Source organism: Fimicolochytrium jonesii (assembly GCF_025526975.1).
Source record: "Fimicolochytrium jonesii strain JEL569 chromosome Unknown EV422scaffold_49, whole genome shotgun sequence".
In the NCBI taxonomy this organism is placed as follows: domain Eukaryota; kingdom Fungi; phylum Chytridiomycota; class Chytridiomycetes; order Spizellomycetales; family Powellomycetaceae; genus Fimicolochytrium; species Fimicolochytrium jonesii.
Window position 1 is genome coordinate 56,798 of NW_026515716.1, and position 11,547 is coordinate 68,344.

General features: G+C 58.2%; 4 protein-coding genes across 4 annotated transcripts; 2 read left to right on the forward strand and 2 right to left on the reverse strand.

Annotated features, from left to right (window-relative positions):
- Nucleotides 1–484: 484 nt before the first annotated feature.
- Nucleotides 485–3,440, forward strand: EV422DRAFT_581992 (uncharacterized protein; the record flags this gene model as incomplete). The annotated part of the gene is made up of 5 exons (XM_053073394.1): nucleotides 485–1,120; nucleotides 1,192–1,678; nucleotides 1,764–2,287; nucleotides 2,384–2,579; nucleotides 2,650–3,440. Exons 1-5 carry the CDS (start codon nucleotides 509–511, stop codon nucleotides 3,438–3,440), a joined length of 2,610 nt encoding a protein of 869 aa, XP_052920592.1. The 5' UTR covers nucleotides 485–508.
- Nucleotides 3,441–4,109: 669 nt separating this feature from the next.
- Nucleotides 4,110–6,176, reverse strand: EV422DRAFT_350009 (uncharacterized protein). Its single transcript, XM_053066543.1, has 2 exons — nucleotides 4,924–6,176; nucleotides 4,110–4,799 (listed from the first exon to the last, which is right to left on the reverse strand). The coding sequence occupies exons 1-2, from the start codon at nucleotides 5,923–5,925 to the stop codon at nucleotides 4,377–4,379; spliced, it is 1,425 nt and encodes a 474-aa protein (XP_052920593.1). The 5' UTR covers nucleotides 5,926–6,176; the 3' UTR covers nucleotides 4,110–4,376.
- A 332-nt stretch (nucleotides 6,177–6,508) lies between these two features.
- Nucleotides 6,509–7,525, reverse strand: EV422DRAFT_350088 (uncharacterized protein). Its single transcript, XM_053066544.1, has 2 exons — nucleotides 6,926–7,525; nucleotides 6,509–6,665 (listed from the first exon to the last, which is right to left on the reverse strand). The coding sequence occupies exons 1-2, from the start codon at nucleotides 7,422–7,424 to the stop codon at nucleotides 6,625–6,627; spliced, it is 540 nt and encodes a 179-aa protein (XP_052920594.1). The 5' UTR covers nucleotides 7,425–7,525; the 3' UTR covers nucleotides 6,509–6,624.
- Nucleotides 7,526–8,019: 494 nt separating this feature from the next.
- EV422DRAFT_611290 (uncharacterized protein) lies at nucleotides 8,020–11,405 on the forward strand (the record flags this gene model as incomplete). The annotated part of the gene is made up of 3 exons (XM_053073872.1): nucleotides 8,020–9,608; nucleotides 9,685–9,963; nucleotides 10,040–11,405. The coding sequence occupies exons 1-3, from the start codon at nucleotides 8,164–8,166 to the stop codon at nucleotides 11,403–11,405; spliced, it is 3,090 nt and encodes a 1,029-aa protein (XP_052920595.1). The 5' UTR covers nucleotides 8,020–8,163.
- Nucleotides 11,406–11,547: the final 142 nt, after the last annotated feature.

Sequence of the window (11,547 nt, forward strand, 5' to 3'; positions counted from 1 at the left end):
AAGCAGAGAGGGGACGGCGGCCCTTCATCCTATCCCACGGACGGACGGCTAACCTAGTACGGCAAGAGGAATATCCCCCGTCGGTTTCACCTGTGAGCACTCTCGCCTCGCCCCCTCGACCGGAGTCTCTGCGCTCCCACTAAGGATGGCAAACAACCTTCCCCGTGGGAACCATCCTCCTCAAAGGCAACAATACCCGCCACAGCAACAACAACAACAACCATACTCGCAGCAACAACCGTACTTACCAGCACCGCACTCGTTCGAACCCCAATACCCTTACCCATCATACCGAACCGCTCTGCAACAACAACAACAACAACAACACCCCTCACACCAACAGCAGTGGCCTCAATTCGGAGGCAGGTCGCAGCAGCAGAACTACTATGCCTCGCCTGAGATCTACCACCAGCCGCTGCGACAGTTTCCGCAATATGACTTGCCACCACCACAGCAGACGGAAGTGGTGGAGGAGGAGGGTGGGGCTGGGGCTGGGACTGCAAGTCGGATGGGGAATGGAGTCGGAATTCGGAGTGGAAGCGGGATCGGAACTCGGAATGGAAATGGGAATGGAGCAGGGCCTTTTGATAATGCGTTGAGTCCTGCGACGGGGGCATACAGTTATCCTCAAACCCAATCACATATGTCATCAATGGTTTCCGATCACTCTAGCTATACGCCGTATTCGTACGCTACAGATTACGGAATCGGCGGCATCAGCACGCCGTTCACACCACCAGCCACCGCACGGATATCCCTCGCTGATCCAATGTACGGACCGCAATCGACTATCATTGACAACCCATATCCTGCACAACCGACACCACCGCCGCCGCCACCACAACAGCAACAGCAACAGCAACAGCAACAGTCATCACCAGCAGCACCACCGAACCTCCATTCCGCATCTCCGTTCAACATGGACTCGAGTCCTTATCCTCTCCAGCCGCACGAATCAACTCCCATCAGCTTTACATCGCAACCCGCGCCGCTACACAGACTGGGCTTCCTGCCGATGTTCACCGGCGGCGGGTCAAACTTGGACGAGCTGGTATCTCACTTGGCTGGTGCGCCTCTGACGAGTCCGTCAACGGAGTTAGTGTCTACGCCAGCGTCGATGGTAATGCACTGCTAGCTTGCTTCGAAAACGATTCAAAGGATCTTAGCTAACGCCGTTTCCACCCTTCATAGATGTATAACCCACAGCATCAAACGTCCCATACCAGCCCTTACGTAGGCCCCTACCCTCTACAAATGCACAGACCCCAATCCTCACTCTACCCCCAACCCGACGTCGAACCCTCACAATCCTCCAACTACCACCACTCACTAACCACACCATCCTACACCGACCTCATCATGGCCACCCACCTAACGACCCAGTACTCCGGCACCGACATCTACAGCTCGACGTTCCACGAAAACTTTTCACCGCAGTCGATGAACTCGTCGCCGCTGTCGGTGGGGAATTCGCCGACGTATTTTGGAGAGCGCCATTCCACGGCAACGGTGGGGAATGGGGCTGGAGCGGAACCGGACACGACGGCGACGTCGGCGACGGCGTATCTTGCGAGTCCGGCGGTGAAAAGTCCGACGCCGGGTGGGATTTTTTCGCAGGGTGGGGATGCGGTTGGGTCAAGGCAGTGGCCGGAGTTTCCGAAATCGTCTGCCAATGGGGGTCAGTACGGATATCGGGCATCCTCAAAGATTGCGCGTTCAGTTTGATTAACGGAAAACTTTGACACTAACGCAAACTCCTCCAGACAACTCACCAGAGGTCATCGCACTCCCCAAAGGCCGCGACAGCCATCACCCACCCCGCCGGCACCACCTCAGACAAAAAGCGCCCCACGAACTCGCAAAAGACCACGCAGCAGCCATAGTCCGCAAAAAGACCCTCGAACTCGTCGGTTCGTGCAAACTGTGCAACAACGCCCTTGCCAAATTCAATATCCGTGGAAGCAAAGACCAGCTCGAGGGAAATGTCACGATTGATATCATTTGCAATTCATGTTCGCCGATGGCTACGGGTACGACGAGTAGTCTGAGCCCCAAATCAGCGACGGCCGTGGAGGTCAAGACGGAATTCACGTCCCCACCACCCACATCGCCGATCGCGCCGCAGGGCCGACGCTTTGAATGCGAGATTTGCAAAAAGTTTGTGGCGGTGGGGAAAGTGACCAACCGCCCGAATGCGTTGATTGACCGCAACACGACAATTGAGGTGGTGTGCTCGGAGTGCCGGGTGCTGTGGGGGTTTTGTACCGAGTGTGGGGGTGGTGGGAAGGTATGTTTCCCAGGATCTTCTTGTATTATCTGGGGAAACCTAACCCGCTAGGTGGAACGCAACAGACTAAACCTCCCCTCACTTGCTGTTCAACAGTATCGAACAGGGAAATACCGCCCAACTGGCCTCTTCCTGCCCTCCCGACGAACCTGCATGCTCCCGCATTTCCGCCTCGGCCTAGCTCCCGTGCATTTCGCGACGCATACAAAGGAGGATTTCCCCATGGAGCGCAGCCAGGCCCTGGGTGAGGTTTATAGGGACGCGTTCTTGTCGCTTTATGCTACTCCCAAAGGTATGTGTTATTCTGGAAAAAAGGGTATAACAACAGTCAGGCGGGCTAAAACCGCATCTTGTGCGTAAAGTGATGCAAGAAGTCCCGATCTTCAGCGAACTCGCCAACATGAAACGGTTCCTCAACAACGCGTGGGACACCGCCGTGCGGCACATCATGGACGACCACCCACAATCACAGCATAACCCGACAACAACGAAATGGTACTGCACAACCGCATCCATCACCCCGCATATCCAGCCAAAGAGCCGGGGGAGGCGGCACAACTCGCCTGCGGGTGTGCAGCAGATGGAGAAGGGCGAGAAGGGGTTGAGGGAGGGGTTGTTGGCGGCGGGGAAGGGCGGGGACGAGGAACGGGGTGGGAAACCGTCTGGTCCACCCCCCACCGAGTCCGGCTCACCAACAACCTCAACGCACCCGTCGTCATCCTCCTCCCCCTCCACGGACGCGCACACCACCGGCGGCCCAACCAGCTACGTCGGAGTCTGCATCTCAGAGCACCACCCACCCACGCGCACGCTCTACATCGCGGAAGTGGCCGTGATGCAATCCGCGCAATCCCACGGCATCGCCCAGAAACTCATCCTGCACACCCTCTCCATCCTGCCCCTACCGCAACACCTCCACTACATCTACTTCCTCACCCGCCGCGTCAACGCCCCCATGCAGCGCTTCGGCGAAAAAAACGGGTTCCTCCCCTTCGACGTCTTCTTCCAGACCTACCCGCGCTGTGCCGTCGATAAAGGCCTGTTTGCAAGGGAGGAGTATGACCTCGACGAATATGTGATTTATATCGCGCGGTGGGAGGTGTTTGTCGAGAGGGCGGGCAGGGTCGCCAGCGAGTGTGGGTTGAGGGTGTAATCTCAGTCCTGCACACCACACCCCTCCCCATCCTGCCCCTACCGCAACACCTCCCAGTACATCTACTTCCTCACCCCCCGCCGCGTCAACGCCCCCATGCAGCGCTTCGGCGAAAAACGGGTTCCTCCCCTTCGACGTCTTCTTCCAGACCTGCCCCGCGCTGTGCCGGCGATAAAGACCTGTTTGCGAGAGAGGAGCATGACCTCGACCAGTATGTGATCTATATCGCGCGGTGGGAGGTGTTTGTCGAGAGGGCGGGCAGGGTCGCCGGCGAGTGTGGGTTGAGGGTTTAAGGGGCCCGTAGGGGGACCCGTAGGGGACCGTATGGACCCCCTTGATGGGGTACTTTTGGACATGTGTGTATCTTTTGTTTATTTTGTGGGACTGTTTCACATACCGCATACTTTTTTTCTTTTGTTTGTTTGCCCCCCGCCCCGGATTTTGTACACACACACACACAGTAACTATGTATTATGTATTTCATCACCCCACCATGTACGTTTGGCATGTAGATATATATATATATACCCCCCTACCACCCCAAATTGCATAAACTCACGTAAGATAAGGCGATACGGTTTGTGGGATCGGATGGGTGTTTTGGGGTCTGGGAATGTGGGGGGATGTGTGTGTACGGGTACATGGCATGACGCGGGGCGTTAAGATGCACACACACAGATCCAGTTAAGGAGCCATGCGCCACTCGTTTCCTCTCACCGCCCACATTCCACCTCGCTCTGCATTCCCCCCTTGCATTCCCCGCTGAGACTCTTTTGGGGGGGGGGGGGGGGGGCGCTCGTGGAATCATATGGGGTTTTGGGATCGTGTGCAAGGGAGGGATTGGAAGCGGACGCGGGTATGGAGGTGGCGATTTCGCAGTTCCACGTCCCCGGAAGACTCGACGGGCACGGAGCGGCATCAACAGCCCCCCCCACTTCACTTCCGCTTCCGCGCAGCCGCGGCCTTCCTCTTCTTTACCGGCGACGCATTCCTCCGACTCCCACCGGCGGCGGCGTCCTCCAGGTCCAGCGCGGTGTCGGTGTCGTCGGGCGCGATGGCCGTTAAGGGTGCGGTTGCGTTTGGGGTGACTGCTCCTGCACTCCGGCGCGGCGCTGTCGGTGCGGGATCGCTGCTGGCCGGCTCAATCTCCTCTGCTCCATCCTCCTCGTCCGCGTCCTCCCCCTCGTTCGACGAAGACTGCACCTCGCCCTCGTTATTCAGACTCAGCGACGGCGTGAACGAGCCGGGGGGTAGGATGCCTTCATTGACGGCGGTCTGGAGGATGTTGTCGGAGAGGTATGCGGCGTCGGTCATGAGTTGGGGGAGGTTGTATTTCTGTAGTGCTTTTTGGCGGGATTCCTACGGGGAGGAAAACAAAAAATACACCACATCAGAAAGGGGTGCGTAACGAACCGCGGGGGGGGGGGAGGGGGGTGAAAGAGCAGAATGGCAGGCCTCGCAGACTTCGCAAGCTCCGCCATACCTTATACTCCAGATCCTTCCAGATGGCCTCATTCAACGCCGTGCGGTCCTTGTAGTACTCCAAGAACCCGCGGCGGAGGTTCGTGTCTGCCAGCGTGGCGGCGCGGGCGAGTCGGTACGCCTGCGCGCGGTTGTACACCACCGTCTGCTTCTCCAGCACGTCGCGGACCACGTCCTTGTCCGTCCACGTCTCCCTCTGCTCCGCGACACACGCAAGGAGACACAGGATCGCAAACGCCCAGTGTCGCCACGTCGCTACCGTGTCGTACAGTGATATAGCCACGCCGGTCTTCTTGTCGACGAGCGGGAAGGTGGTATTGGTGTCCCCCCCGTCGAGGACGAGGAGGAGGTAGGCGTCGACGGCCGCGGTGGTGGCGAGGTAGATAGCGCCGTAGATGCGCCAGCGGCGTTTGCGCCACACGTGGGTGGACAGGCCGAGGAAGAAGAGCATGCCGGCGTAGGAGGAGCCGACGAGCGGGAGCATGTAGCGGGTGTAGTCGGGGGAGTCGAGGCACCAGGTGCATTCGGTGTGGGCGGTGTGGCCGGTGCGGAGGTAGATGCGGCGGCGGTCGGAGGAGGATTTGAGCCGGTCGTAGAGGTGAGTGAGGGCGGCTATTTCTTGTGCGCGCGGGTGGGCCTCGTTGCTCTCTGATGGGTCGGCGGTTGTCCCGTCCGCATGGGTGTTCGCATGCCCATTCATGCCCTCCACCCAATCCTCCTGAAACTCCCTCCGCATATACTCCCGCATAGCCGTCCGGATCTTAAACACACTGTCATCCGGGCCAACCCCGATATCCTGTAGCAAGTTGGGTTGCGGCCGGACGGAGAGGACGAGGTGGGTTACTGCGAGGAAGATGAGGAGGGCTGTGGAGAGGTGGTCTGCGCGAGATCGCGGGCGGCGGGGAGGGCGTTGCGGAGCCTTTGAGGCGGAGAACAAGGCGCGGGCCTTGTTGAAGAGGAAGGGGACGCCGATCCACAGGAGGAGGGAGTAGTAGGACGACATTTGCACTGCTCTTGTCCCTGTAGAAAGGGGGGGATGAGTATGTCCCTGTTCTCTCTGGGCCGTCGCACTTGCAAAACGCGTGCGAGACAAAGCCAGTATGATGGACTACTGCACACCGAGAATGTCGCTTAGAATGCTTATGCGTGAAGAGAGATATCCATCTACCACGAGACAATAAACTACCATCGGGGTCACGTGCGTCCATGATTCCCTTACACACAGACTATTATAGCTTCAATCGAATGATCAATATGGACAGCACGGAAGGCGCTTGCGATGGAAGACGAGACATCCCCCAACTTGCAATGGAGGTCAAAAGACTTCGCCGCGAGTCGTTGTAGGCGCCGCAGCGAGACTGAAGTCGTAAAATCCTTTAGCCTTGTCCGCACGTTCTAGCCTAACCATGATATCTGTCGCAAGTGACACGACTTTATCGCGGCACCTACTGCACCCACAACGCAGTACCATGCCCTCGCTGTTGTCCCATTGAACGTAAGTAACTATGTCGGCGTGGCGACTGACCCTTACTGAAGCTCAAGAGCCAGAGATCAAGGCGAAGCTCAACAAGCTTTGGCAGCGTGTCGAGAGCCTGCGAAGCTTTGGAAACCGAACTGGCAGCTCTGCGTGTAACCTTCGAGTCCCTGAGCAAAGACAACGAAATGCTCAGCAAAGACCACGAAATGCTCAAAGGTTCAGTGGCTAAGCTCGAAACCACCCTCGCGGCACAGCAAGCAGCCGCTCTCCGACGACAGATTGCCATCAACATAGAGTGGGAGGTCAAGCCGACTACCTCTCCCTGCAGTAGGCTGCCAGATATCAGGTTACGACGGGTTGTTGAGCCTCCCTGTGCAACCCCAGAGGTCACCGGCCAGCTGTCAGTCCGGCCCTGGGCTAGCGGTCGTGCTGAAAGGATTGGCATGGGGGTCGGCAACATGAGCCGGTGGCTATGCTCGGAATGATGTGTCCTTGGGGCGTCGTAACCTGATATCTGGCAGCCTACTGTATGCCCGGACGACGCTGTTGCGCATCTCAAATACGGTTATGGCCCGCGCAGAGGCTCTTGGAAAGAGCACGAAGTCACCAATCTGGCCCTTCACAAGGCGATAGCATTGGCGAGAAGCGTGGCTAGCACCACGGACGTGGAACGGGTGGAAAAGAAGTGGTTTGGGGACAACGGACACTATGTACGACCTCGAGAAAAGATCCTCAGAAAAGATACCGAAGGGCAAGGGCGAGTGGTAGTTCAGAAGCGCGAGGTACGCGCCTGCGTTGATAGGCAGGTCTCGTGCATTGCTAGGAAACAGATAGCTCCAAAGAGTTCTCCCTTGCGCAGATACGAATCGGTGTCCGCGACCCGGCCTAGTATCGTAGAAAACTTCGTCCGTTCCAACATAACGAAACAAAGCAACGGTATTGTAGATCAATCTCCCTACCAGGTACGCCCAGAATATGCGGTACGCTACCAGACGGTTAGGCAGAATTTGGTAGAAATCGTTCATGTAACCTTGTGCCACGTTAATGAGGTCTCCCGTGGCTTGTATGCGCCCTTCTAGCCAGCTTGTCCAATCATCAAGTGGCTCGTCGATGCGTAGGTCGGTGAACTGCGCGATAAGGCTATCAATAGAAGCATCGGATAGAGCGCTTGGGTCGTCCTCACCGCCTGAGCCGTCTGAGCCGTCTGACTCTGATGATTGATCAACTTCACTCGGAGATGGATCCCGAAACGTCTGAGAGTTCGGTGCAACCTCCCAAGGCAACAAAAGAATAGTTCATTATTGCATTACCATCTGCCCTGTCTGATGATGACATCCCGGCCCCTTCTCTGTGCGTAGAAAGAGGTAACATCTCATGACGAGGAAGTACAGTAGATTGCAAGTACAGTCGTTTCCTATTCTGGGAGCACCGTGCCGTCTGGTCGTTGTCCCTGCCTATGTCTTGTATTGTATCTGCATGTTTCTGCAAGTGTGAGCTCACGGAAAGCGCCCAACGCGTGAAGCACGCGTGTTGCTTTTCCCCTGTTCGCAGAAAGGGGATTGCGAGGGTTGCATAGGACGCTCCGAAGAAAGCAGTACGAGATACATGTAAGGCCTTCTCCAATCAGGTTGGAATTCCTTTGCTTTTCCATTCTGATTCCCGGGACTCTCGGTAGACTTGCTGCCGCCGCGTAAGAGCGCCCATGCACCGCAGGAGACGGTAGATCGAAGCAACCCTCCTCCTATAGATCACACCCACCAGAAGATGGACAGTACGACAACAAAAGACCAGTCCGAAGACGGTCCGTCACTGGGCGGCGTCTTTGGGGAAGTTGCTACCACCGCCGCCGAAGCCGCTGCTGCCATCGATGGTCTCCCAACAAGATCAAACTCGAATGTTGCGTCGGATACGACATCACCGGACATTATAGGACCAATAGTCTCATATGCGCCGTCGATCGCACCTGCGACCTCGAGGAGTGGGGCGGGAAAGACAGAGGGTGGTGCTGCTGGAACTAGTAGAGGCGAAACATCACAAGAACCCGTAGAATCCGACACAGACCCCACCCCAACGCCGACATCCACACCCCGTCCCAAATCCGCCGACCGCACCGGCCTGGCCAGCCGTCTCCTCCGCCCGCACCTCAAACTCGAATCCAAACCCGACGCCTTCCTCACAGTCGTGCAGTCCGCGCGCGTGATGAACATGGCGACGACGGAAGGGTCCGCGGTATCCAAGGCCGCGTTCTACGATAACATGCTGGCGAGCCTGCAGAGCGGGAATGACGAGAACTTGGCCCTGTCGAATGGGGTTAAGGCGGCGAAGATGGCGGATGAGGAGAGGAAGAAGAGGAAGGAGGCTGTGATGGTGGGCGAGCCGAATGCTGCGTCGCAGGGAAGCGCTGATATCGCCAATGCACCACCCCCAACACCGTCAAACCAACCACCATCAACCCCAACACCCACCACCCCTCTCGCAAAACCCCTCACTGAGAGCACCCCACCCCACGCCTCCACCGACTCCCTCGCCTCCACCGACCTACCCGCCACCACGAAAGGCAAGCTGAAACTCCGCGGTCTCTTCGACCGCATGATCAAACCCTCCGTCGCCGCGCACGCCGACGACTCGCTGATCGATTCCGCGATGGACGGCAAGGGCACGTCGATGGCGCATCTACGTGTGCTGCACAAGAAGGTGTGCATGACTGTAGAGGAGTACGACGCCATGACACACACCCAGGCCGTCGACCGCGAGAAATCAATGCACCAATCCTTCAAATCCGCCCTCCTCAAAGCCGAGACGGAAGTACGCAGCGCACTCAAAGCCGAGTACGAGGACCGGATAAAACACGACGAATGTAACGCCCGCATCTCCGTGCTCACCCGTGAGAACAATATTATGGTCGACGAAACGACCCGAACCATGGCCCTGAACAAGCAACTACAAAGCGAAGTTGAAGCCCTCCGGATTTTTAAATCCTCGGCGGAGTCAGAGCAGCGGATGATGGTTGAGGAACTGGCGAGGAGGAGGTTGCAGACCCGGGCTATGCGGGAGAAATTGAGGGAGGTTAATGGGAGATTGAGTGTGTTGGAGGCTAGGGAGAAAAGCGATGAGGGGGAGGTGACCCAAGCAGTGTCCGTGGGAGAGCCCATAGGCGAGGCAACGAGCAAAGTGGACGATGCGTTAGAGGTGGAGTGGGAGGAGTGGTGGTATGTCTTGCATAAACTCGCCACTTTCCACCCACATCATTGATTCCGCTGATACTGAACATCGAACCCCGAATAGCCGCGCCAAACAGTTCAACCCCAGCAGGTGGAACATCTCCACCGCGCCCGGGTTGCTCGCTACCCCTCCGCCACCAAGCGTGATACATTGCGGGGACACGAATGATGATGTGGATGCGGGGGAAGCGAGGTGTTCGCGGCCGCACTCTGCAGGCGTGTTACGGGTGGTGCCGGAGGAGGATGGATCAAGAAAGGCGTTCCTAAAACATGTGCATGCTGCGTGTCGGGCTGCGCAGGGGAAGTTGAGGAGGAGGGTTGCGAGGGAGGAGGCGCGGAGGAGGTAATGTCCAAGTTCGTTCGAAGATTGCATGCGTTTGGGTGTTGAGTCCTCATGACTCCTCCTTGTTATCTATCAGACGGATCCTGACAGATTGGGCCGCCCACGACGCCGTCCTGACCCGGATCGCAGACACGATACAGCAGCGTGCGGGGATTGCTCCTAGCACCAACGAGGCTATTAGCCGCGCTTCGTCGCACGACGATGTGGGCAACGATGCGGAGTCTCATCTAGAAGGGGACCTCAACACACCACCCAAGCCCGTGCACACCCTAGACCTAACAACCTTACAATCCCTCATCGACGAACTCCGATCCCACAGCGCATCCCTCCACGTCCAGCTCACCGGCACCGCATCATCGTTCTCAGACGACACCTCCGCCTATGACTCCGAATCTAATGACTCCGACTCCCACATCCGACTCCCCACATCCCCTCCAACCCATGTACCACCCCCCCGCACACGGCCAGTCTCCGCCCGCCCCCGCCACCGCCCCTCCAGCGCCCCCCTCACCGGCTTCGGCGCCGGGATCCCCACCACTGAAGCGCTCCTCTCCCCCACCGCGTTCGCGCGCCCGCGCATCGCCACGGCGCGATACCAGACCGATGCGGCAAGGGCGGCGCGCGAGGCGGGGGTGGTTGATAAGGCGGCGGAGGCTGCGGAGGTGGTGCTTCCTGCTGCGGTGGTGAGGAAGAAGGGGAGGGGGGTTGATGATGTGTTTGTGGAGGCTGTTGGGGTGAGGGAGTTAATCGGGGAGGAGGACGGGCATGGGATCGTCGGGGGTGGGGATCCGGCGCATGAGACGCCGCGAACACCCAGCGAGAAACAGCAGCAGCAGCAGCAGCGGGGAATACCCCCGCCATCGCACGGCGGGTTGCAAGCGGCGCGGTTTGGCGGGGAAGATATCGCGGCGTGGTTGGAGCGGCGGAAAGCGGGGGGTGAAGCTGTTTCCGACGACCGTGTCGACGCTGCGTACGTACCACCACCAACATCAGCAACAGCAACATCACCAATACGACCGCAAAGCGCTCCGATCGCGCGGCGTCCCGGAGAATCCACAGACGATGTGCAAGACGACACACCCCCCACCCCCGCGAACGCAAACCCACACACCACCTCGCACCGACCGGCAACAGCCCCACCGACAAAGCACACCCACCCGCTTGCGCGCTACAACGCTTCACACCGCGGTCATGTCCCAGCGACACTGAAAAGGTTCACCACACCCACTGCCTCTCATCGGCCGGTTTCGGCACCATCACGCACAACACCGGGCTTGGGTGTGGGTGGCATGTGTGTTGGGAAGGCTATCAGTTTGCCTGTACGCGCTGCCTCGGTTGTGCCGGGGGGTGGGGCGCGCAAGAGGGGCAAGGAGGGTGATGTCGGTCGTGGGACCGGGGTGGGAGGGAAGACGGGGAAGGGGGGTGTGGGTCTGGTGGGGTGATTGGGGATGGGAGGGCGGGTGAGATGATGTGATGAGCGCTCTGAATGGCATCCCCGCATTCTTTGGGGCGAGACTTTCAGTCTCCGCAGATGATATCATTATACCTTCATTGGTTACCACATAAATATTATCGCAACATCGT

Bases quoted from the DNA above. Each gene is read 5' to 3' on its own strand.
- EV422DRAFT_350088 (XM_053066544.1), bottom strand. From the start codon at position 7,424: ATGAACGATTTCTACCAAATTCTGCCTAACCGTCTGGTAGCGTACCGC. The intron at 6,666-6,925 runs GTAGGCTGCCAG...CTGTCGTCGGAG, and splicing joins CAGCGTCGTCCGGGCATACA to AGCGGCTGCTTGCTGTGCCG.
- EV422DRAFT_350009 (XM_053066543.1), bottom strand. From the start codon at position 5,925: ATGTCGTCCTACTACTCCCTCCTCCTGTGGATCGGCGTCCCCTTCCTC. The intron at 4,800-4,923 runs GTATGGCGGAGC...TCCTCCCCGTAG, and splicing joins GGAAGGATCTGGAGTATAAG to GAATCCCGCCAAAAAGCACT.